Raw genomic sequence first — 24,114 nt, 5'->3', positions numbered from 1 at the left:
TAGGAAGTTTCAGATAGCACTTGAAGGAAGCACAAACACATGATCTTGGAATTCATCTCATTTGTAATTCAAATCAGTTCGTTTTGAATTTAGACCAGCAGGCAAATTTTATATTGTTATTTAGTTGTATAAAACGTAAACATTATTGTTCTAAGCTAATGTGCATTATTATCAGCAGTCACTTCCCATAATGCTTTTAGTGTTGTAAATGTGTTGACGTCATCACAACTTAGAAAGCATTTCTAACTGTTGTGATCACTGCTGATCAGTTTTGCTCGTCTCAAACAATGAGATTAAACTGATTCTAATGGTTGAGATTGACGAAGTTAAAGGAACTTTAATTATTATAATTTTTTATTTTCTTTCTGCAGATACTGCTTCATCTGTGCATTTTTAGTGCTGATAAACAAAGGTGAGCACAAAACAAACTACATATATATATATATAAATGCCAGATTGTTTACAATTAAAGTTTGTGTGATTTCAGTGTGTCTGCAGGTCCCAGTCGAGGGGTTTATCGGTGGTTCTGTTGTCCTGCCGTGTTCTTCAGATGAACGTGATCTTAAACTTCAAGATATTAATGTGCTTTGGAGAGACAAAGGCAGTGAGACTGTTTATGATATAATTAGTGGTAAAGATTCAGTAGAGCGACAGAACCCACAGTACAAGAACAGAGCTGAAACCTTCCCTGAGGAGTATGAGAGAAGGAACTTCTCCATCAAACTCATCAATCTCACTCGCACTGATGAAGGAGAGTTCAGCTGCTTCATCATACACTCATCTGATTCTAAAGAGGAGATTGTACGGCTGTTCATTAATGGTGCGTAAAAAATTGTTCATTTATGTTTGAGGTTTTAAAGGTGCCGTATGTAACTTTGACATTGAAATAATTGGTATTTTAGTCCAAATTAAAAAACCTTGACTGTCAAAATGCTATTGGATAAACTGTCGGTAGGCAGAATTACAAAGCCCAAAACAAAAACAGACATTACAATACCGAACGCACATTTCAAAGCAGAATAACTCGCTGTAACATTGTTTTTCAGAGAAGCAAATGTGTGAACTTAGCATGTTTCCTAAATATCTGCAAACATATTATGCTATTTTTATGCATTAGTACAGTCAAAACAAATTACATACAGCCCCTTTAAAAACAGTCTGAATGCTGTATGATCCATATACAATATGATTTATAGATAAATCTGTTGTCTTATCACAGTACAGTAATGTCTCTCTCTCTGAACGTTTGTTTTGTTGCAGATTCAACAGTAGTTCCTAATAAAGAATCTCCTAAACAAGAAAACCATGAACCACAAACAATATTAATAGTGATCTGTGTTTGCATTATCATTCTATTAATTTCCGTGTCTGTAGTCTATTTCATAATTCACAGGAAAAGAACTCAAACCCAATATAGAGAAGCACCTGTGGTAAACTAAAGGGCCTGTTCCACTCTGTATGCGTCAGCAGCATCTGAGCAGCCTGTATTTTTCCAGGACATGCTAACAAATGAGTGTTCACATCAGAAGCAGAGTGGCATGCCAAGCTCAATCACATTTTCTGTTGCAGATTCTCTCTTGATATACTCTTGCTGAAAACAATGTGCTCTGTTTGTTCTTATTGTATAACAGAATGACATCTTGAAACTCTGAAATAGGAACATTTTGCTGTCAAATATGTTGCTGCCTTAACAGTTCACAAGTGTGTTTGAAGGAATAAATAAATGTATTTTGTATTCTTTATGTATTACTTGCAAGTAAACAGTAAAACTACACATTTACCAAACTCCATTCCATTATTAATCAAACATTTATTTATTTATTGCAGTTATACACTGATGGTCAAAATTTTGAGGTGTTTGTTAGTGTTAATGTTTTACATGTTTTTTTTTTTTTATGCTCACCAAGCCTGCATTTATTTGATCAAAAAGAAAAGAAAAAATAGTCAACTATTGCTACTGTACTGAAATAATGTTTATCTACTTAATATACTTTAGAATATAATATATAACTGTGATGCAAAGCAACATTTTCAGCATCATTCCTCCAGTCTTCAGTGTCACATGATCAGAAATCATTCTAATATGCTGATTTATTATCAATGTTGGAAACAGTTGTGCTTGTTTTATTTATTTTTTTTAAACCTGTGATAATTTTTCAGCATTCTTTGATAAAATGTTAAAAAGAACAATATTTAATCCAACTACAAATATTTTGTAACAATGTACACTAGTGTGTGTGTACTTCTGAAGGATCATGTGACAATGGAAGTAGTAATTATGATGCTGCTTATGTCATGATGATTTATGACTTTGACCTTTGACCTTTTGACAGGTTGAACTTCCGGTGACCTTATGATGGATGGGTTGAACTTCCGGAATGAGTTCATGGGCTAACCTATGACCGTTTCCCACGCATCGATCATGTGGTTTTGACAGAAAGTTTTACCCTATTGACCTAGTTAGTACTAAATTATAGTTTTTGACGGCTAGTTTAAACGGTAAAGGAAACACTCCCCACGCATCGATCAAGTGGTTTTGACAGAAAGTTTTACCCTATTGACCTAGTTAGTTCTAAATCATGGTTTTAGGAAACCCTCCCGATGCATCGATCATGTGGTTTTGACAGAAGCTGTTTGAAGTTTGTGTCAGTTAGCTTGTTTGAAGTTTATCCCAGTTATACGGTTATGTGTGTGTGTGTGTGTGTGTGTGTGTGTGATTATATGGCTTCTCCACCCTCACATTACATTCCTGAGCAGTGTATAAATGGGATCGGTGTGTTCTACGTTTATATATAAAACGTCCTATAATTTATATAATATTTATATAATTTATATAATATAATTAATTATCATGCTAAGGTTGAAAAACATTTCAGTTATTTCACATTCATATATAAAAACATTATATCATTTATATAATATAGTAATTATCATGCTAAATTTGAAAACATTTTAGTTATTTTACATTTATATATATATATATATATATATATATATAAAACATTATATAATTTATATATAAAACATTATAGAATTTACTAAAACAATTAAAGGTTTAAAACACACTTTAGTTATTTCATATATGTGACATTCAGTTATCTCACATTTATATATAAAACATTCTATAATTTATATAATATAATTTATATAATATAATAATTATCATGCTAAAGTTGAAAAACATTTTATTTATTTCATATATGTGACATTCAGTTATTACACATTTATATATATATAACATTATATAATTTGTATGATATAATTAATTATCATGCTAAGGTTGAAAAACATTTCAGTTATTTCACATTTATATATAAAACAGTCTATAATTTATATAATATAATAATCATCATGCTAAAGTTGAAAACATTTTAGTTATTTCACATTTATATATAAAACATTCTATAATTTATATAATATTTATATAATTTATATAATATAATTAATTATCATGCTAAAGTTGAAAAACATGCCGTTCTTTATATTCTATCTTTTATATAATATACATAATCTAAAAGCAATTTAACTAAGGTTGAAAAACATTGTGTTCTTTTAAAAAGGTTATAAATGAAACGTTTCTAAAAAATATACTGAAACCGACTGTTTCAGATAAAACAAGATCCATTTTTAGGGGGCAGAAGAAGCTGTTTTCATATCAGCTTTGATCCTGACCCTCTGTGTCCCACTGTCTATGTCTGCACGCTACAGTGCACACTCGTCCGAATTTACTACAAAATCACAATATCTTCAAAGCCATTGCTAATTGAAACTAACGTATCTCACGCAGGAGTACCGTGTTTTGACAGTTTTCTGACGGTTCACCTATGAATTACGGTTGGTGCGCGGCTAGCATCTCTTGTACCCCTCTCTCTCTCCCTCTCATACATTCATTCGTCTCCAAGTCTTATTTTCTTCTTTTAATGAATATAAACACATTATACATTCGTAAACAATATAAAACAAAACATTTACATTAGTTTTAGTCATCACTAAAAATATACATTTTACCAGGATCGGGGAAAAAATATATAATTGAACACAATGAAGAATATGGTCTATTGAGGAACCCGGATGTGTCGTTGACACAATTCAGTTAAATTCATTTCACATTAATCGTTGCAAAACATTTTCTATATTATATTTAAAACCTTTTATATCCATCTTTATATCATATCTTTTTCAAAAAGCTGTTTAATTATTTATTTTAACCGTACACCTACAGTACCACCACACACTAAAATGCTGCATGCACGTGCATTTTTTTTAATTAAATTTCGTTTTTAAGCGATCTGAATTATGACTACCCTATACATTTAATCATAAACCACACGTACCGTGTTATATCACTATAATATCCATTCCACTATATATATGTATTCTGATAAACCAAATAAACAAGCGGACATACGCATGAACATATCAAGTTAAAAAGAGACTTATCTCTATTTTAAAAAATATGAAAAAATAAATAAATAAAATTATATATGACAACGTGTTACTAAACCAGAACACACGTTTTAAACAAGTATTCATCATGTTTATAAAACACATCGCAGTAACAGACATGTTACTAAACCAAACCAAATCATTTATCATACATTTTTAATCATGTATTCAACATATACTTATAACACCAATGTCTGGGGGAGGGCAAAATACCTCCAGTCACCCCAAAACCCACTCAGACTCCAGGGGTTAAAGAATATGGAAATAAATAATTATATAATGACATCATCATCCTAAAGCAATTCATTAAACAAAAAAAGTATAACTTAAAAAAAAAAGATCACTTATTTTAAATGTGATAGCATAGTATATAAAATAAACATTTCTGATGATACATATAAAAAATATCCCTTACATTTTTTTAGACCGGGGAGAGATGTCCAAACAAGAATGAAATATCCCAAAATAAAATAATACGACTTAAAAAAATAAAAGTAAAATGTTTAAATCATAAACAGAATCTCACAGGTCCAAGTTGGGGTATTCTCCTGTATGTGAGACCTGAGGGGGGTGCTTCCCACACCCCGCGCGTGGCGAGGGTGGAGTTCCAGACCGCATGATCTAAGCCAGAGGGGTACATTATTTCAAAGTTAACATTAATGTAATGTTTGAATAATCAGTACCCTCACTACATCTGATGTAATTCATTACATCTGTTTAAATGTTTCTTAATTCAACAAAATGATGATATATATTACCTAAAATATTTAGATTTTTATATATTATATAATAATTATTTATATCATATCATATATATATAATTATATTATATTAGATGCGTTATGCATTAATCACTTTAGATTCTTTAAAGTTCTTATTTTTTGCATGATCTTCAAAGTTTTTAATACCATCTTTCTGTCTCCCTCTCCCTCTCTCACACGGACACACTGACACACACACACACACACACACACACACACACACACACACACACACACACACACACACACACACACACACACAGACAATGAAACATGATGCCAAAGTCTTTCTGTATGTTTTAAAAATAAAGCTAAAAATATTGATTTTGCTTTAAATGTATGCTACATTTGTTTGATGCAGCATAGACTGTGAAGTTTAGATGAAGTTGATTGATCTTTTAGAAGAATTCTTTCAGAGAAAGACCCTCGATCGTATTCACCCATTAAAGATGGTTCAGGAGAGATGGGTTTCTGGACCCACGCATCCTAGAGATGTAATTTATGTGCGTTGCTACGGTCGTAAACCTTTCACATATCTACGGTACTTTCAGACACAGAGCAGGAAAGACATTTGCAGGGCCTCTGTTTAACCGTTCCAAAATACCTCCATTTAAAAGCAAAATTAAAATATAAAAATGACCGCCTGTACAGCTGTAGTTCTATTTTATATTAAAAGTATCCTTACTATCCATATTATATTCTTTATTTAAAACGATATATTTAACCGGCAGTATCCCCCCAACGTGTTTTCCATCAGTTGTTTGGCCTTCGGGCTTTTTACGTAGTGCTTTTCTGTTACTGTAAGATCGCTTTACACTAGTGTAATGAAAGTTAACTTTTCTTAAAGTTTATAGTTGTATTTTACTGTATCCGCATCCTTCTATCCTGTAGATTGTATGCGTACTGTAAAATAACAAATATACATTTTGCTTAAAGTCAGTAAAATAATTACACCTACGATTTGAAACGTGTTTAAACACATTGTGTGTCACTAAAGCAAGGCACGCCGTCTATCGTCTTATTTTTTTAAATAACCTGATGACCAGCATTGTTTCTTCATATAATTTATGCCCCCGAGTGCTTTTCTCACACGAGTAGAAAACTCTTTCTCTTTGGATGTGTTTGGCAGAAACATAATTTCTACATCAGAAAATTTTTTAAATGTACGACTGAACTTTTCTCATTCGACAGAAATACTATTTTCAAATTATTTACCCGGCCTATGACACTAGGTGTAAATGTTCTTACCTAGAACAGAAAACATACGCTTTGATTATTTTGTAGGCATCGTGTAATGTTAAATGGTTTACTAAAAAAATTAAAGCACCGGCAGCTGTGATTTTTAAAATGAAAGACATGTACGAGCTAAGGATGTGTCAACTATTATCATCATTTCCTTTTGACCCGGATAATACGGTAATTAATTTTCTATGCGAGTGACACAATATACATTTCTCATACTATTGGTGTAAATAGCCGTGCTAAAACATTTATGACTATTTTTGCAGGCCAGCAGATCATGTCAAGGGTGTTTCACATCTAAGAATCATAATGTTTTGTAAATGACATTTTTCTTACACCTCGAGATTTAACCGTATCAAGATTTTGGGCGACCGTTCGCAATTTCATCATTTCGTCATCGTAATAGGAATAAATGAAAATTAAGAAATTAAGTTACAGTTTTTCTCTTCGAGATATTTCTTTTAGCGCAACTTTGTGTCTGTCCAAAAAGTGTGATCGCATGAAGCATCGACGCAAAAATGAAGTCTAGCTGTTTTACACTTAAAACTATTACAACATCAAACGTTACACTCGTTTAAGTTTCCACACTCTTGTTGAGATACATTTTTTTATCCATAACCTTTCGTGTATTCGAGCGACCAAATCACTAAGAAAGACAGTATAGCAAGAAAACTAACGTTTACAACGCATATAGAATTTAGGTTTTTTTTTTATTTGTAAATTATATTTTTATTACTCCGTTAGATTTAGTCATCGTGTTCGGATAGCCGATGACACAATTCACATTCTGTTTTAAGACTCCTGTAAGTTCGTGCTAACTCTCGCGTGGGAAAGAGAGCGGGGTGAGCGCATTCTATTCATTTAAGAACAATTATTAAACATTTGCCCAAACTTTTTTATTATTTTGACAAAACACAACACGACGACATTAAAGATTGTTATCAGTTCCTACGGCCACCTTCTTTGATTCAAATAAAGCAACATCTCTGGTGTACGTGTGTATGTGCTAAACATCTTTGCTTCTCCACTTCTGACAGATTTGTTAGATGGGCTACCGTTGTAATACAAACACATTTGAGAACTACGATGTTCTCACTTTTGTAACGGTTATAGAAAAATGCCATACACACTTTTGCATTTCATAATTCAGTGATTTTAGCTGTAATGAGCACATGAGACAAAAATTGTCAATGTGTGACTCGTAAACATGAATAATTTTATTTATTTATTTATTTTTACCAGAGATAGTCGACCGATCTGTTGACACGTTGTTTTGCAGTTTTCTGATGAAGAGTTTTCTCTGACCGCGGTCAAACATACACTGCCTGTTCATAGGAATTTTACAGCATAAAAATATCACCCCTACATCTAGAGCTCTTGTTCATATAGCCGATGACGACGTTCACATTTTACTCGTCGTACTCGTTTCAACATTTCCGCTTGACATTAAAGAGTAGACCTATGCGTACGCCCCTTCGGTCGTAAGCATTATCATCTACCGCGTGCTGAGATTTTTCTGCTTTGTCCACTTTTGACGGATTTGCTAGAGGGACTATGTCACCTCGTTGTAACGTGATTACGTTTAAGATCCATAAGATTGCACTACATTCACCTGAAAAGGTTATAGACATACTCTTTTATACAGGAAAACGCGTATCAGAATAACAAATACCTAATAGTGAAATCCAGTATTCTAAACTATTGTGAAAGTTTTAATGCAACTCTGTAAATAGCTTTTTTTTTCTACTACTGTATACATTATTGTTTGGTTGTCTTTGTACGGTATTTCAATCAATAAACCACTGTTGATAAGTCGTTCATTTAAGTGAGAGACGGGATGATTTTGACTGTTTCAGTCATTCATCGTGTTTAAGGTCTGATCCGGAAACTGCGCTACGACTGGAACTGCGCTCTGTCACGTCTAAATAACCCGTTGTTCTTTAAGAAAACACGAGGCGACCAGTTTCTGACATCTATTAATTCACTTCATTTTTTCACAACCGCAAATGTTTTGTTTAGCATACATATTAGTTTTAGTCAGTTACATAGGCCTCACGCATGAATTTTATAGTTATTTTAAATAATTATGATAGAGTTACAGGTTTAGGTTAGTGTGGCGCCTGTAAGCGGTGAAAACTTCAAGCATCGTCGACGACGGTGTTACTCAAACAGCCCATAGCGTTATCTTTTAACAAACTATTGTATTGCGCGTTACTAAGACAAAATCTGTAACAGCGTTCGTTAATATGTTGAAATGAAAATAAACATACAAAACTTTATAATGACCGCGAGTTTAGTATAGCCTAACACCGCATAGACAAATGTTTGTTCTAACTCTTTCGCCCTAAAATTGCGAGATTTCTTGACTTTGCCGTGTTTAACGGACTCTAGATCTCATCGCGCCGTAGCGAACTGTAAACCACACACTTTCTCATCGCATTACGCTAAGAAAACAGCACATGGTTAAAGCTATTACACCATAAACTGTCTAAAGTTGTTAATGTACAAGCACAGTAAACTATTTCTACAAAAAATATCATCGCACCAGTTTTTTTTTTTTTTTTTTTGCGTATGATACATCGTTCAACAATACTTTTGCACACTCATTCGACTGTATTTATTACCGCCGTTCTCACGTTCCTGCTGTTCATAATGTATATATAATCCTTCATTGCATTCATATTTATATTCTGTATATACTCCGATCGATATTGTACGTATATAGCAACTACACTGTACTTTCTGTATGTCATAGCTTTACTTACTCTGCACTTTTATGAATATAAAACACTATATTCTCGTGCTTCTGGTTAGATGCTAACTGCATTTCATTAGCTCTGGACTTGTACTCTGCATAATGACAATAAAGTCGAATCTAATCTAAACAAGTACAATCGTACGCTTCCAGGACTTTGCTCATTCTTTCTGTTTAAATTTGTTTAAACGGACTTTCACATTCTTATTTTCACCAACTAAGTGTAATTTCCTAGGCCTCGCGGATTGTTTTTCTAGTTTTGCCGTCAATCCCTTTGTTCATACGCAGTGATATCTCTGTGAATCTGCTTGATTTCATAAAATATTTTATCTCTTACGTTATATCATTATACTATCCTAGTTTATATCAGATACAAGTTTGTTTCTTCATATTTCTCGCGAGTCAAACCGTAACCAAGCCCCCTTCACCCTCCTCCGCTTTTGTGTGCAACACCCCCATTTCAACAATCAACCAAGCAACATTTGATACGTAGAAACAAGACCGCTCATTTTTATTTTTTGTTCGAATGTACAGAAGATCCGCCACTACTTCCTCGTGACTACGGCTAGTCTTTATCCCCTGTGAGCGGCTGGCCTCATAAACTCTGCAGTTATCGCAGGTTTTCTTATGATCCGCGAACATCTTGTCAATCAAACTTCAACATCTTGTCAATCAAAACATTATCTACGTGGACTGACAGAATCGGCTTCAGCAATCAAAACGATCAAAAAATTGCACAAGGCCCGGATTAAAAGCACTCGGTTTACGTCTTGGAATAAATTCTGAAAAGGATGTCTGCCACTACCAGCGCTGGTGCGGATGAGCGAGTGGAGTGCGGCTGTGCCGAAGGAAAGATGTGTCCTGTAAAAGCCAACATAGACTCTATGTTTAAACAATGTTACAGAGAGCAAATGATCGATCTGATGCGTAAAATCATAGACGATGCGTCTGATCCGAATCATGATTGTACGACGGATTCCAAGCGCGTAACAAATCTCAAGAAAGAAATGGACGTTGTAAGAAGCCTGAAAAATAATCCATGGCCCGATTTGTCGAGCTTGTATACGACCAGCAAGGCACCGATTTGTGTAACGACCAGAAAGATTCTGTATGTGACGGCCGAATGTAGTGACGAGATGTACATTAACGAGACTCTCTGTCTGTGTACGTGCATAACAGATTTGTGTGTGATGTTAGTCGCTAAACATTATGGGTTCGCGATACATGAAATTATTGAAACCGTCGTCAATTTCATAATAGAACAAAACTTGAGGGCCTGCCGAGATTTTCTTTTCTGGCTAGATAACTTGTGATGTCATCACTATTATTTGTAATAACAATTTGATCACTTTCTTCATTACTTCATTGTATGCATGTAAATTCAACACTGTATTGTTGAAATAAAAGTTTGAATCCCTTCACTGTATATTCTTTCACCGAGTTCATTTTTTGGATTTTAATGATTTAGCATACGTTCGAAGAGACTTACAAATGAGTATACAGTCGTGGATACTCTAACGGGGTAGAATGGACGGGAGTAGATGTAAGAGAAATATGAAGACACAAACTTGTATCTGATATAAACTAGGATAGTATAATGATATAACGTAAGAGATAAAATATTTTATGAAATCAAGCAGATTCACAGAGATATCGCTGCGTATGAACAAAGGGATTGACGGCAAAACTAGAAAAACAATCCGCGAGGCCTAGGAAATTACACTTAGTTGGTGAAAATAAGAATGTGAAAGTCCGTTTAAACAAATTTAAACAGAAAGAATGAGCAAAGTCCTGGAAGCGTACGATTGTACTTGTTTAGATTAGATTCGACTTTATTGTCATTATGCAGAGTACAAGTCCAGAGCTAATGAAATGCAGTTAGCATCTAACCAGAAGTGCGAGAATATAGTGTTTTATATTCATAAAAGTGCAGAGTAAGTAAAGCTATGACATACAGAAAGTACAGTGTAGTTGCTATATACGTACAATATCGATCGGAGTATATACAGAATATAAATATGAATGCAATGAAGGATTATATATACATTATGAACAGCAGGAACGTGAGAACGGCGGTAATAAATACAGTCGAATGAGTGTGCAAAAGTAAGCTATTTATGGTGTAATAGCTTTAACCATGTGCTGTTTTCTTAGCGTAATGCGATGAGAAAGTGTGTGGTTTACAGTTCGCTACGGCGCGATGAGATCTAGAGTCCGTTAAACACGGCAAAGTCAAGAAATCTCGCAATTTTAGGGCGAAAGAGTTAGAACAAACATTTGTCTATGCGGTGTTAGGCTATACTAAACTCGCGGTCATTATAAAGTTTTGTATGTTTATTTTCATTTCAACATATTAACGAACGCTGTTACAGATTTTGTCTTAGTAACGCGCAATACAATAGTTTGTTAAAAGATAACGCTATGGGCTGTTTGAGTAACACCGTCGTCGACGATGCTTGAAGTTTTCACCGCTTACAGGCGCCACACTAACCTAAACCTGTAACTCTATCATAATTATTTAAAATAACTATAAAATTCATTTTGAGGCCTATGTAACTGACTAAAACTAATATGTATGCTAAACAAAACATTTGCGGTTGTGAAAAAATGAAGTGAATTAATAGATGTCAGAAACTGGTCGCCTCGTGTTTTCTTAAAGAACAACGGGTTATTTAGACGTGACAGAGCGCAGTTCCAGTCGTAGCGCAGTTTCCGGATCAGACCTTAAACACGATGAATGACTGAAACAGTCAAAATCATCCCGTCTCTCACTTAAATGAACGACTTATCAACAGTGGTTTATTGATTGAAATACCGTACAAAGACAACCAAACAATAATGTATACAGTAGTAGAAAAAAAAAGCTATTTACAGAGTTGCATTAAAACTTTCACAATAGTTTAGAATACTGGATTTCACTATTAGGTATTTGTTATTCTGATACGCGTTTTCCTGTATAAAAGAGTATGTCTATAACCTTTTCAGGTGAATGTAGTGCAATCTTATGGATCTTAAACGTAATCACGTTACAACGAGGTGACATAGTCCCTCTAGCAAATCCGTCAAAAGTGGACAAAGCAGAAAAATCTCAGCACGCGGTAGATGATAATGCTTACGACCGAAGGGGCGTACGCATAGGTCTACTCTTTAATGTCAAGCGGAAATGTTGAAACGAGTACGACGAGTAAAATGTGAACGTCGTCATCGGCTATATGAACAAGAGCTCTAGATGTAGGGGTGATATTTTTATGCTGTAAAATTCCTATGAACAGGCAGTGTATGTTTGACCGCGGTCAGAGAAAACTCTTCATCAGAAAACTGCAAAACAACGTGTCAACAGATCGGTCGACTATCTCTGGTAAAAATAAATAAATAAATAAAATTATTCATGTTTACGAGTCACACATTGACAATTTTTGTCTCATGTGCTCATTACAGCTAAAATCACTGAATTATGAAATGCAAAAGTGTGTATGGCATTTTTCTATAACCGTTACAAAAGTGAGAACATCGTAGTTCTCAAATGTGTTTGTATTACAACGGTAGCCCATCTAACAAATCTGTCAGAAGTGGAGAAGCAAAGATGTTTAGCACATACACACGTACACCAGAGATGTTGCTTTATTTGAATCAAAGAAGGTGGCCGTAGGAACTGATAACAATCTTTAATGTCGTCGTGTTGTGTTTTGTCAAAATAATAAAAAAGTTTGGGCAAATGTTTAATAATTGTTCTTAAATGAATAGAATGCGCTCACCCCGCTCTCTTTCCCACGCGAGAGTTAGCACGAACTTACAGGAGTCTTAAAACAGAATGTGAATTGTTTCATCGGCTATCCGAACACGATGACTAAATCTAACGGAGTAATAAAAATATAATTTACAAATAAAAAAAAAACCTAAATTCTATATGCGTTGTAAACGTTAGTTTTCTTGCTATACTGTCTTTCTTAGTGATTTGGTCGCTCGAATACACGAAAGGTTATGGATAAAAAAATGTATCTCAACAAGAGTGTGGAAACTTAAACGAGTGTAACGTTTGATGTTGTAATAGTTTTAAGTGTAAAACAGCTAGACTTCATTTTTGCGTCGATGCTTCATGCGATCACACTTTTTGGACAGACACAAAGTTGCGCTAAAAGAAATATCTCGAAGAGAAAAACTGTAACTTAATTTCTTAATTTTCATTTATTCCTATTACGATGACGAAATGATGAAATTGCGAACGGTCGCCCAAAATCTTGATACGGTTAAATCTCGAGGTGTAAGAAAAATGTCATTTACAAAACATTGTGATTCTTAGATGTGAAACACCCTTGACATGATCTGCTGGCCTGCAAAAATAGTCATAAATGTTTTAGCACGGCTATTTACACCAATAGTATGAGAAATGTATATTGTGTCACTCGCATAGAAAATTAATTACCGTATTATCCGGGTCAAAAGGAAATGATGATAATAGTTGACACATCCTTAGCTCGTACATGTCTTTCATTTTAAAAATCACAGCTGCCGGTGCTTTAATTTTTTTAGTAAACCATTTAACATTACACGATGCCTACAAAATAATCAAAGCGTATGTTTTCTGTTCTAGGTAAGAACATTTACACCTAGTGTCATAGGCCGGGTAAATAATTTGAAAATAGTATTTCTGTCGAATGAGAAAAGTTCAGTCGTACATTTAAAAAAATTTCTGATGTAGAAATTATGTTTCTGCCAAACACATCCAAAGAGAAAGAGTTTTCTACTCGTGTGAGAAAAGCACTCGGGGGCATAAATTATATGAAGAAACAATGCTGGTCATCAGGTTATTTAAAAAAATAAGACGATAGACGGCGTGCCTTGCTTTAGTGACACACAATGTGTTTAAACACGTTTCAAATCGTAGGTGTAATTATTTTACTGACTTTAAGCAAAATGTATATTTGTTATTTTACAGTACGCATACAATCTACAGGATAGAAGGATGCGGATACAGTAAAATACAACTATAAACTTTAAGAAAAGTTAACTTTCATTACACTAGTGTAAAGCGATCTTACAGTAACAGAAAAGCACTACGTAAAAAGCCCGAAGGCCAAACAACTGATGGAAAACACGTTGGGGGGATACTGTCGGTTAAATATATCGTTTTAAATAAAGAATATAATATGGATAGTAAGGATACTTTTAATATAAAATAGAACTACAGCTGTACAGGCGGTCATTTTTATATTTTAATTTTGCTTTTAAATGGAGGTATTTTGGAACGGTTAAACAGAGGCCCTGCAAATGTCTTTCCTGCTCTGTGTCTGAAAGTACCGTAGATATGTGAAAGGTTTACGACCGTAGCAACGCACATAAATTACATCTCTAGGATGCGTGGGTCCAGAAACCCATCTCTCCTGAACCATCTTTAATGGGTGAATACGATCGAGGGTCTTTCTCTGAAAGAATTCTTCTAAAAGATCAATCAACTTCATCTAAACTTCACAGTCTATGCTGCGAAAAACAAATTTAGCATACATTTAAAGCAAAATCAATATTTTTAGCTTTATTTTTAAAACATACAGAAAGACTTTGGCATCATGTTTCATTGTCTGTGTGTGTGTGTGTGTGTGTGTGTGTGTGTGTGTGTGTGTGTGTGTGTGTGTGTGTGTGTGTGTGTGTGTGTTTGTGTGTGTCAGTGTGTCCGTGTGAGAGAGGGAGAGGGAGACAGAAAGATGGTATTAAAAACTTTGAAGATCGTGCAAAAAATAAGAACTTTAAAGAATCTAAAGTGATTAATGCATAACGCATCTAATATAATATAATTATATATATATGATATGATATAAATAATTATTATATAATATTATATAAAAATCTAAATATTTTAGGTAATATATATCATCATTTTGTTGAATTAAGAAACATTTAAACAGATGTAATGAATTACATCAGATGTAGTGAGGGTACTGATTATTCAAACATTACATTAATGTTAACTTTGAAATAATGTACCCCTCTGGCTTAGATCATGCGGTCTGGAACTCCACCCTCGCCACGCGCGGGGTGTGTGAAGCACCCCCCTCAGGTCTCACATACAGGAGAATACCCCAACTTGGACCTGTGAGATTCTGTTTATGATTTAAACATTTTACTTTTATTTTTTTAAGTCGTATTATTTTATTTTGGGATATTTCATTCATGTTTGGACATCTCTCCCCGGTCTAAAAAAATGTAAGGGATATTTTTTTTATATGTATCATCAGAAATGTTTATTTTATATACTATGCTATCACATTTAAAATAAGTGATCTTTTTTTTTAAGTTATACTTTTTTTTGTTTAATGAATTGCTTTAGGATGATGATGTCATTATATAATTATTTATTTCCATATTCTTTAACCCCTGGAGTCTGAGTGGGTTTTGGGGTGACTGGAGGTATTTTGGCCTCCCCCAGACATTGGTGTTATAAGTATATGTTGAATACATGATTAAAAATGTATGATAAATGATTTGGTTTGGTTTAGTAACATGTCTGTTACTGCGATGTGTTTTATAAACATGATGAATACTTGTTTAAAACGTGTGTTCTGGTTTAGTAACACGTTGTTATATATAATTGTATTTATTTATTTTTTCATATTTTTTAAAATAGAGATAAGTCTCTTTTTAACTTGATATGTTCATGCGTATGTCCGCTTGTTTATTTGGTTTATCAGAATACATATATATAGTGGAATGGATATTATAGTGATATAACACGGTACGTGTGGTTTATGATTAAATGTATAGGGTAGTCATAATTCAGATCGCTTAAAAACGAAATTTAATTAAAAAAAATGCACGTGCATGCAGCATTTTAGTGTGTGGTGGTACTGTAGGTGTACGGTTAAAATAAATAATTAAACAGCTTTTTGAAAAAGATATGATATAAAGATGGATATAAAAGGTTTTAAATATAATATAGAAAATGTTTTGCAACGATTAATGTGAAATGAATTTAACTGAATTGTGTCAACGACACATCCGGGTTCCTCAATAGACCATATTCTTCATTGTGTTCAATTATATATTTTTTCCCCGATCCTGGTAAAATGTATATTTTTAGTGATGACTAAAACGAATGTAAATGTTTTGTTTTATATTGTTTGCGAATGTATAATGTGTTTATATTCATTAAAAGAAGAAAATAAGACTTGGAGACGAATGAATGTATGAGAGGGAGAGAGAGAGGGGTACAAGAGATGCTAGCCGCGCACCAACCGTAATTCATAGGTGAACCGTCAGAAAACTGTCAAAACACGGTACTCCTGCGTGAGATACGTTAGTTTTAATTAGCAATGGCTTTGAAGATATTGTGATTTTGTAGTAAATTCGGACGAGTGTGCACTGTAGCGTGCAGACATAGACAGTGGGACACAGAGGGTCAGGATCAAAGCTGATGTGAAAACAGCTTCTTCTGCCCCCTAAAAAAATGGATCTTGTTTTATTTGAAACAGTCGGTTTCGGTATATTTTTTAGAAACGTTTCATTTATAACCTTTTTAAAAGAACACAATGTTTTTCAACCTTAGTTAAATTGCTTTTAGATTATGTATATTATATAAAAGATAGAATATAAAGAACGGCATGTTTTTCAACTTTAGCATGATAATTAATTATATTATACAAATTATATAAATATTATATAAATTATAGAATGTTTTATATATAAATGTGAAATAACTAAAATGTTTTCAACTTTAGCATGATGATTATTATATTATATAAATTATAGACTGTTTTATATATAAATGTGAAATAACTGAAATGTTTTTCAACCTTAGCATGATAATTAATTATATCATACAAATTATATAATGTTATATATATATATATATATATATATATATATATATATATAAATGTGTAATAACTGAATGTCACATATATGAAATAAATAAAATGTTTTTCAACTTTAGCATGATAATTATTATATTATATAAATTATATTATATAAATTATAGAATGTTTTATATATAAATGTGAGATAACTGAATGTCACATATATGAAATAACTAAAGTGTGTTTTAAACCTTTAATTGTTTTAGTAAATTCTATAATGTTTTATATATAAATTATATAATGTTTTATATATATATATATATAAATGTAAAATAACTAAAATGTTTTCAAATTTAGCATGATAATTACTATATTATATAAATGATATAATGTTTTTATATATGAATGTGAAATAACTGAAATGTTTTTCAACCTTAGCATGATAATTAATTATATTATATAAATTATATAAATATTATATAAATTATAGGACGTTTTATATATAAACGTAGAACACACCGATCCCATTTATACACTGCTCAGGAATGTAATGTGAGGGTGGAGAAGCCATATAATCACACACACACACACACACACACACACACACACACACATAACCGTATAACTGGGATAAACTTCAAACAAGCTAACTGACACAAACTTCAAACAGCTTCTGTCAAAACCACATGATCGATGCATCGGGAGGGTTTCCTAAAACCATGATTTAGAACTAACTAGGTCAATAGGGTAAAACTTTCTGTCAAAACCACTTGATCGATGCGTGGGGAGTGTTTCCTTTACCGTTTAAACTAGCCGTCAAAAACTATAATTTAGTACTAACTAGGTCAATAGGGTAAAACTTTCTGTCAAAACCACATGATCGATGCGCGGGAAACGGTCATAGGTTAGCCCATGAACTCATTCCGGAAGTTCAACCCATCCATCATAAGGTCACCGGAAGTTCAACCTGTCAAAAGGTCAAAGGTCAAAGTCATAAATCATCATGACATAAGCAGCATCATAATTACTACTAATGGAAACTGGATTAATGGCTAATTAAATTTAAGCTTTGCATTACAGGAATACATTATATGTATATTTTAAAGTACATTAAAATAGAAAACATTTAAAATTGTAGTAATTTTTCACAATTACAGTTTTCCCCCTGTATTTTTAATTCAAATAAATGCAGCATTGATAAAGTAAAAAACGAAAGAAAAAAATACAGATCACAAACTTATGAATTGATGGATGGATAAATGAAATAAGAATTAAAAAAAAAAAATTCAAATGAAGGCTTAAGTGACTTATCCAGATGCTGTCATTTCTAAGAAGATAAAGAGTAGATGTTTTGACACCTAAAAGAACAGGAATTAAATCTGTGTTATATATTGTTGCTTGTTTTTATATATTGTTTTTCGTTACAGTGCAGCACAAGAATGCAAATATTTCAATTGCATTCTCATTCATGAGCAGCAGCGAAACCGAAAGGGAGACAGCTGAAAAAAGAAAAAAAAAAAAAAAAAACCAGGGACATAGTTTGGATTTTTCTGTACATTTGCTTTTTAAACTTTTGTTTATTGTATAGCGGGACAGGAAATGCTGTTATGAAAAAAAAAAAACTACAAAATATACAGTATATTTATTTGATGATAATATGCTGCACTATACTTTTTTTAACCGGCTTAAATAAGGAACAGACAGAAATTTCATTTATTTGCTTTGTGTTGATCAAGAATATGGAAACTAGTTTATTAGATATTAAAAATATATTTTGTTACTCAAGGTGTAGTCCTGAGGTTCATTTCCCGTACAATGACATAACTCGCTGATTAACCACCACAGTATGATGCATTGTTGTGGAAACGAATTAGCTAATCACAACTGTATCCCGACACTATGGTACCTGTGTCGTAGATCCATCGTTCAAACCATAGACATCATATAGGTAGACGCCCTATTGGCCGCTGGGCGATGAGATTTGCGGCCGCCATCTTGAACCGGTCGTACTCCTAGTTTCGTTGCGTAGCAGCAGTTAAGATACCAGAGCAAAGAGTATAGAAGTAACAAGAGGCGAAACTCAATAGAACGTTCTATAGCAACAAACGCACCCATGCGCAGAGCTGCAGCTCTGCCATCTTGGACTGAACGCAACACAGCTGTCATAGAATTGAATGATACCGGTTCCAATTCAAAAGCAGTTGAGGGAATTAAATAGTAGTTTCTAGTTATTAATATCTCTATAGCAGACATCCCATGTTTCTAAAATGTGCAACACAACTTGTTCAGATTTTTTGCTTTCATTTTCATCATCAGTAAAATATGGAGTGCCACAAGGATCCGTCCTAGGTCCCCTTCTATTTTCAATATGCATGTTGCCCCTTGGTAATATTATTAGAAAATACGGAATTAGCTTCCACTGTTATGCTGATGATACTCAGCTATATATCTCAACGAGACCAGATGAAACTTCCCAATTATCTAAGCTAACAGAGTGTGTTAAAAATGTAAAAGATTGGATGACAAATAATTTTCTCCAATTAAATTCGGATAAGACAGAGATATTAATTATTGGACCAAAAAACACTACACAGAATCTTGTAGATTACAATCTGCAACTAGACGGATGTACTGTTACTTCCTCTACAGTCAGAAATCTGGGTGTTATATTAGACAGCAATTTGTCTTTTGAAAATCATATTTCCAATGTTACAAAAACTGCATTCTTCCATCTTAGAAACATTGCCAAGCTACGAAACATGTTATCTGTTTCTGATGCAGAAAAGCTAGTTCATGCATTCATGACCTCTAGACTGGACTATTGTAATGCACTTCTAGGTGGTTGTCCTGCATCTTCAATAAACAAGCTACAGGTAGTCCAAAATGCAGCAGCTAGAGTCCTTACGAGGTCAAGAAAATATGATCATATTACCCCAATTTTACAGTCTCTGCACTGGCTACCTATTAAGTTCCGTATCAGTTACAAATTATCATTACTTACCTATAAGGCCCTAAATGGTTAAGCTCCTGCGTACCTAACTAGCCTTCTACCACGCTACAACCCATCACGCTCCCTAAGGTCACAAAACGCTGGACTTTTGGTAGTTCCTAGGATAGCAAAGTCCACTAAAGGAGGTAGAGCTTTCTCACATTTGGATCCCAAACTCTGGAATAGCCTTCCTGATAATGTTCGGGGTTCAGACACACTCTCTCTGTTTAAATCTAGATTAAAAACACATCTCTTTCGCCAAGCATATGAAAAATGTATCTTTTAAATTGTGAGTGTAGTTGCATCTGATCAAATGTGCATTTTTATTCTTTAGCTTGTGTTAAACTAATTTTACTTTGCTGGAACATCAGCTATGCTAATGATGTCTCTATTTTGTTTCTATGTTTTGCCACGGGATTTACATCCCATGGTAACTAGGATTTACACAAGCTCCAGTCTGGATCCAGAACACCTGAGAAGAGATGATGCTGACCCTCAGAGGACCCCAGATGATGCTAACCTTGAATCAACAAACAGAACTAACAATTATTGCTACATGTGTGACTGCATCATATAATAACTATTAATTAATAATATTGATAGTTCATCGTCTAGCTGACTATGTCTTGTATTATTATTATTATTTTTAATTTTTTCTAAAATCCTGTCAAAACGTGCACAAACTACTAGCTACTACTAAATATTGTAGAAACATAATTTTCTGTAAAGTTGCTTTGTAACGATTTGTATTGTAAAAGCACTATACAAATAAACTTGAATTGAATTGAATTTTCTTGCAGTTATAGAGTAAAATATATTTTGTTATATATATATATATATATTGTTTTTTATATAGAATATAAATAATTATATTTTTTAATTTGTACATTTTAATAAACTCAAACTTATATAACTTTTTTTCTGTTTCACTTTTCATAATTTATTTCACTTCAACAATAACCTAGCAAATGTCTTCTTTAAAACAAGACCAACCACACAGTAAGTCTATATTCCAAAGCATTCTTGAATTACAATAAAAATCATTTTCTAACTGTTTTTAAATGTTTTAATCATTTTAAAAGTTTTAAAATTGCTTGTTTTATTTTTGTTATTATTTTTCTTCATGATTATTTTACTTTCTTTTATGTAAAGCACTTTGAATTACCATTGTGTACGAAATGTGCTATATAAATAAACTTGCCTTGCAGACATAATGTTAATGCTGCAGTGTATACTGTAGTTCTGCCAACGGTAAAGCCGTTGGTTCAGTCCAAAATGGCGGCAGCGCGATAGCAGCGCCATCTAGCGATTGTTGTCAAAACTGCAACGGAGTTTCGCCTCTTGTTACTTCTATACTCTTTGACCAGAGCACTGTGCAGCATTTTCCTGTTCTAATCGGCGGACCATAGCAAGTACGGCTCAGGATTACTTTTCACAAGTAAGATTTAACATTACTATTGTACTATTGGTTGTAGTTTGTCCTTAAATCCAGATAATTGAGAAGGAGCAAGGATCTTTGATAGTACTGTACTGAAATCGTAGCTAGCTAACGTTAGTTAGACTATGTAACGTTACCTCCCTCAACTCAAGTGTTTCCCACATAACTTTCTTATTACTATTCAGATCAGAAAGAAGTTCGAAAAAGCACTTGTTAGATGCACGAAACTCACTTTTAGCGTTAGGTAACGTTAAGTGCCTATTACCAACACAATCCAATCTGAAATTAATACATATATTGTTCGACAGAACATAATAACTGTTATTTGTGTTTGCGCACGTGATATCAGGAAGTAATGTATATTAAGGTTGCTTTGTTCATATTTTCTCTGTTCTGTAAAGTGTATTTGAGTACTGTGTAAAGCGCTATATAAATATGTATTATTTGTATTCTTATTATAAGGTGCTGAGAGCTGCAGAGAGGTTGATTCGCCAGGCTTCAGCAATACAAGCTCCAAGGTGTCAACAGTCACAGAAGAGAGAGAGTGTGTGTGTGAGAGATGGAGAGAGAGGGAGGGAGGGAGAAGAGTGTGTGTGTGTGTGTGTGTGTGTGTGTGTGTGTGTGTGTGTGTGTGTGAGAGAGAGAGAGAGAGAGAGAGAGAGAGAACTAGAGAGAGTGTATATGTCACAAATTATAATTAATTGTTTCTTCAACTTATTAAAATATCTTATTGTACTGCAACTATCTGTTTCTGCTTCTTTATCATATTTATAGTGTGTGATTTATAAATATTCTACCTCACATATTTAGATTTTGGGCGTCTGGTCACATATCTTATATCAGAATATAATATGTAACTGTAAAGCCTATTATGAATATTAAAATACGCTGAACCATGTGTCCTGTATCATAGCTGCGTGAATGAACTTTGCAGCAAAAAAACCCGCGTCAAAATCAATTAGGTATTCAGTGAGATATGATTAATTTGAGTGGAGTGGAGCTGTCGACCGGTCCAAGATGGCGGCTCCACGGCTCGTTCTTGCCAATAGGCAGTAGCGTTCGATGGGGCGTCTACCTATATGATGTCTATGGTTTGAACCATGGAGCCGCCATCTTGGACCGGTCGACCGCTCTACTCAGTGTAACTTGTTTGCCAGGTGCAATGAGCTGTCAGCACATTAAATTAATCATATCTCACTGAATACCAAACTGATTTTGACGCGGGTTTTTTTGCTGCAAAGTTCATTCATGCAGCTATGATACAGGCCACATGGTTCAGCGTATTTTAATATTCATAATAGGGTTTACAGTTACATATTATATTCTGATATAAGATATAAGTGACCAGATGCCCAAAATCTAAATATGTGAGGTAGAATATTTATAAATCACACACTATAAATATGATAAAGAAGCAGAAACAGATAGTTGCAGTAAAATAAGATATTTTAATAAGTTGAAGAAACTATTAATTATAATTTGTGACATATACACTCTCTCTCTGGTTCTCTCTCTCTCTCTCTCTCTCACACACACACACACACACACACACACACACTCTTCTCCCTCCCTCCCTCTCTCTCTCTCTCTCTCTCTCTCACACACACACACACACACACACTCTTCTCCCTCCCTCTCTCTCCATCTCACACACACACACTCTCTCTTCTGTGACTGTTGACACCTTGGAGCTTGTATTGTTGAAGCTTAGCGGATCACCCTCTCTGCAGCTCTCAGCACCTTAAGAATACAAATAATACATATTTATATAGCGCTTTACACGGTACTCAAATACACTTTACAGAACAGAGAAAATATGAACAAAGCAACCTTAATATACATTACTTCCTGATATCACTTGCGCAAACAAAAATAACAGTTATTATGTTCTGTCGAACAATGTATGTATTGACTTCAGATTGGATTGGTAATAGGCACTTAACGTTACCTAACGCTAAAAGTGAGTTTCGTGCATCTAACAAGTGCTTTTTCGAACTTCTTTCTGATCTGCATAGTAATAGTAAGTTATGTGGGAAACACTTGAGTTGAGGGAGGTAACGTAACGTTACATAGTCTAACTAACGTTAGCTAGCTACAATTTCAGTACAGTACTATCAAAGATCCTTGCTCCTTCTCAATCCTCTGGATTTAAGGACAAACTACAACCAATAGTACAATAATAATGTTAAATCTTACTTGTGAAAAGTAATCCAGAGCCGTACTTGCGATGGTCCGCCAGTTAGAACAGGAAAATGCTGCACAGTGCTCTGGTATCTTAACTGCTGCTACGCAATGAAACTAGGAGTACGACCGGTTCAAGATGGCGGCCGCAAATCTCATCGCCCAGCGGCCAATAGGGCGTCTACCTATATGATGTCTATGGTTCAAACTACGTTTGTTTGAGCTGTCGTCGTTCTTCTTCTTCTTCGCTCTAATGGCTGAGTGCAGTGCCATGAGCACATACCGCCACCTACAGTAGTTTGTTTTTTTTTTCTCTTTTTTTTTTTTTTTTCAAACTTATGAACAATGCACAGGACAATAGGTACAGAGAACACTACAAATACTGTGCAACCTGCACAACAAAAAAAAGACATGTACAGACCAGAGGATAATAACATATTAATTTATACAAGGGGAAAATTTAAAAATATTCAGTTGCTTCAGGAGATGAAATGTTCTTGTAGCCTTCATATTTT

General features: G+C 33.9%; 2 protein-coding genes and 1 long non-coding RNA gene across 4 annotated transcripts in view; 1 reads left to right on the top strand and 2 right to left on the bottom strand.

Moving 5' to 3' along the window:
• The window catches only part of LOC132131521 (CD276 antigen homolog), a 92,382-nt gene extending 90,670 nt beyond the window's left edge, over positions 1–1,712 (top strand). The window contains exons 2-4 of one of the 2 annotated variants that reach the window (XM_059543574.1): positions 372–412; positions 488–820; positions 1,261–1,712. In XM_059543574.1, coding sequence (XP_059399557.1) covers positions 372–412; positions 488–820; positions 1,261–1,439 — 553 coding nt within the window. In that variant the 3' untranslated portion in view covers positions 1,440–1,712. The remainder of the gene's footprint in view (positions 1–371; positions 413–487; positions 821–1,260) is intronic. The other variant, XM_059543575.1, reaches the window with a different exon arrangement.
• The window catches only part of LOC132131520 (CD276 antigen homolog), a 440,273-nt gene that overhangs the window by 207,445 nt on the left and 208,714 nt on the right, over positions 1–24,114 (bottom strand). The window lies entirely within an intron of this gene.
• LOC132131525 (uncharacterized) overlaps positions 1–24,114 on the bottom strand; it is a 187,221-nt gene that overhangs the window by 57,292 nt on the left and 105,815 nt on the right. The gene's annotated exons all lie outside the window — the stretch shown is intronic.

Source organism: Carassius carassius, chromosome 48 (genome assembly GCF_963082965.1).
Source record: "Carassius carassius chromosome 48, fCarCar2.1, whole genome shotgun sequence".
NCBI lineage: Eukaryota > Metazoa > Chordata > Actinopteri > Cypriniformes > Cyprinidae > Carassius > Carassius carassius.
Note: the sequence above shows the minus strand (reverse complement) of the source record. Positions and strands in the feature narration are given on the sequence as shown.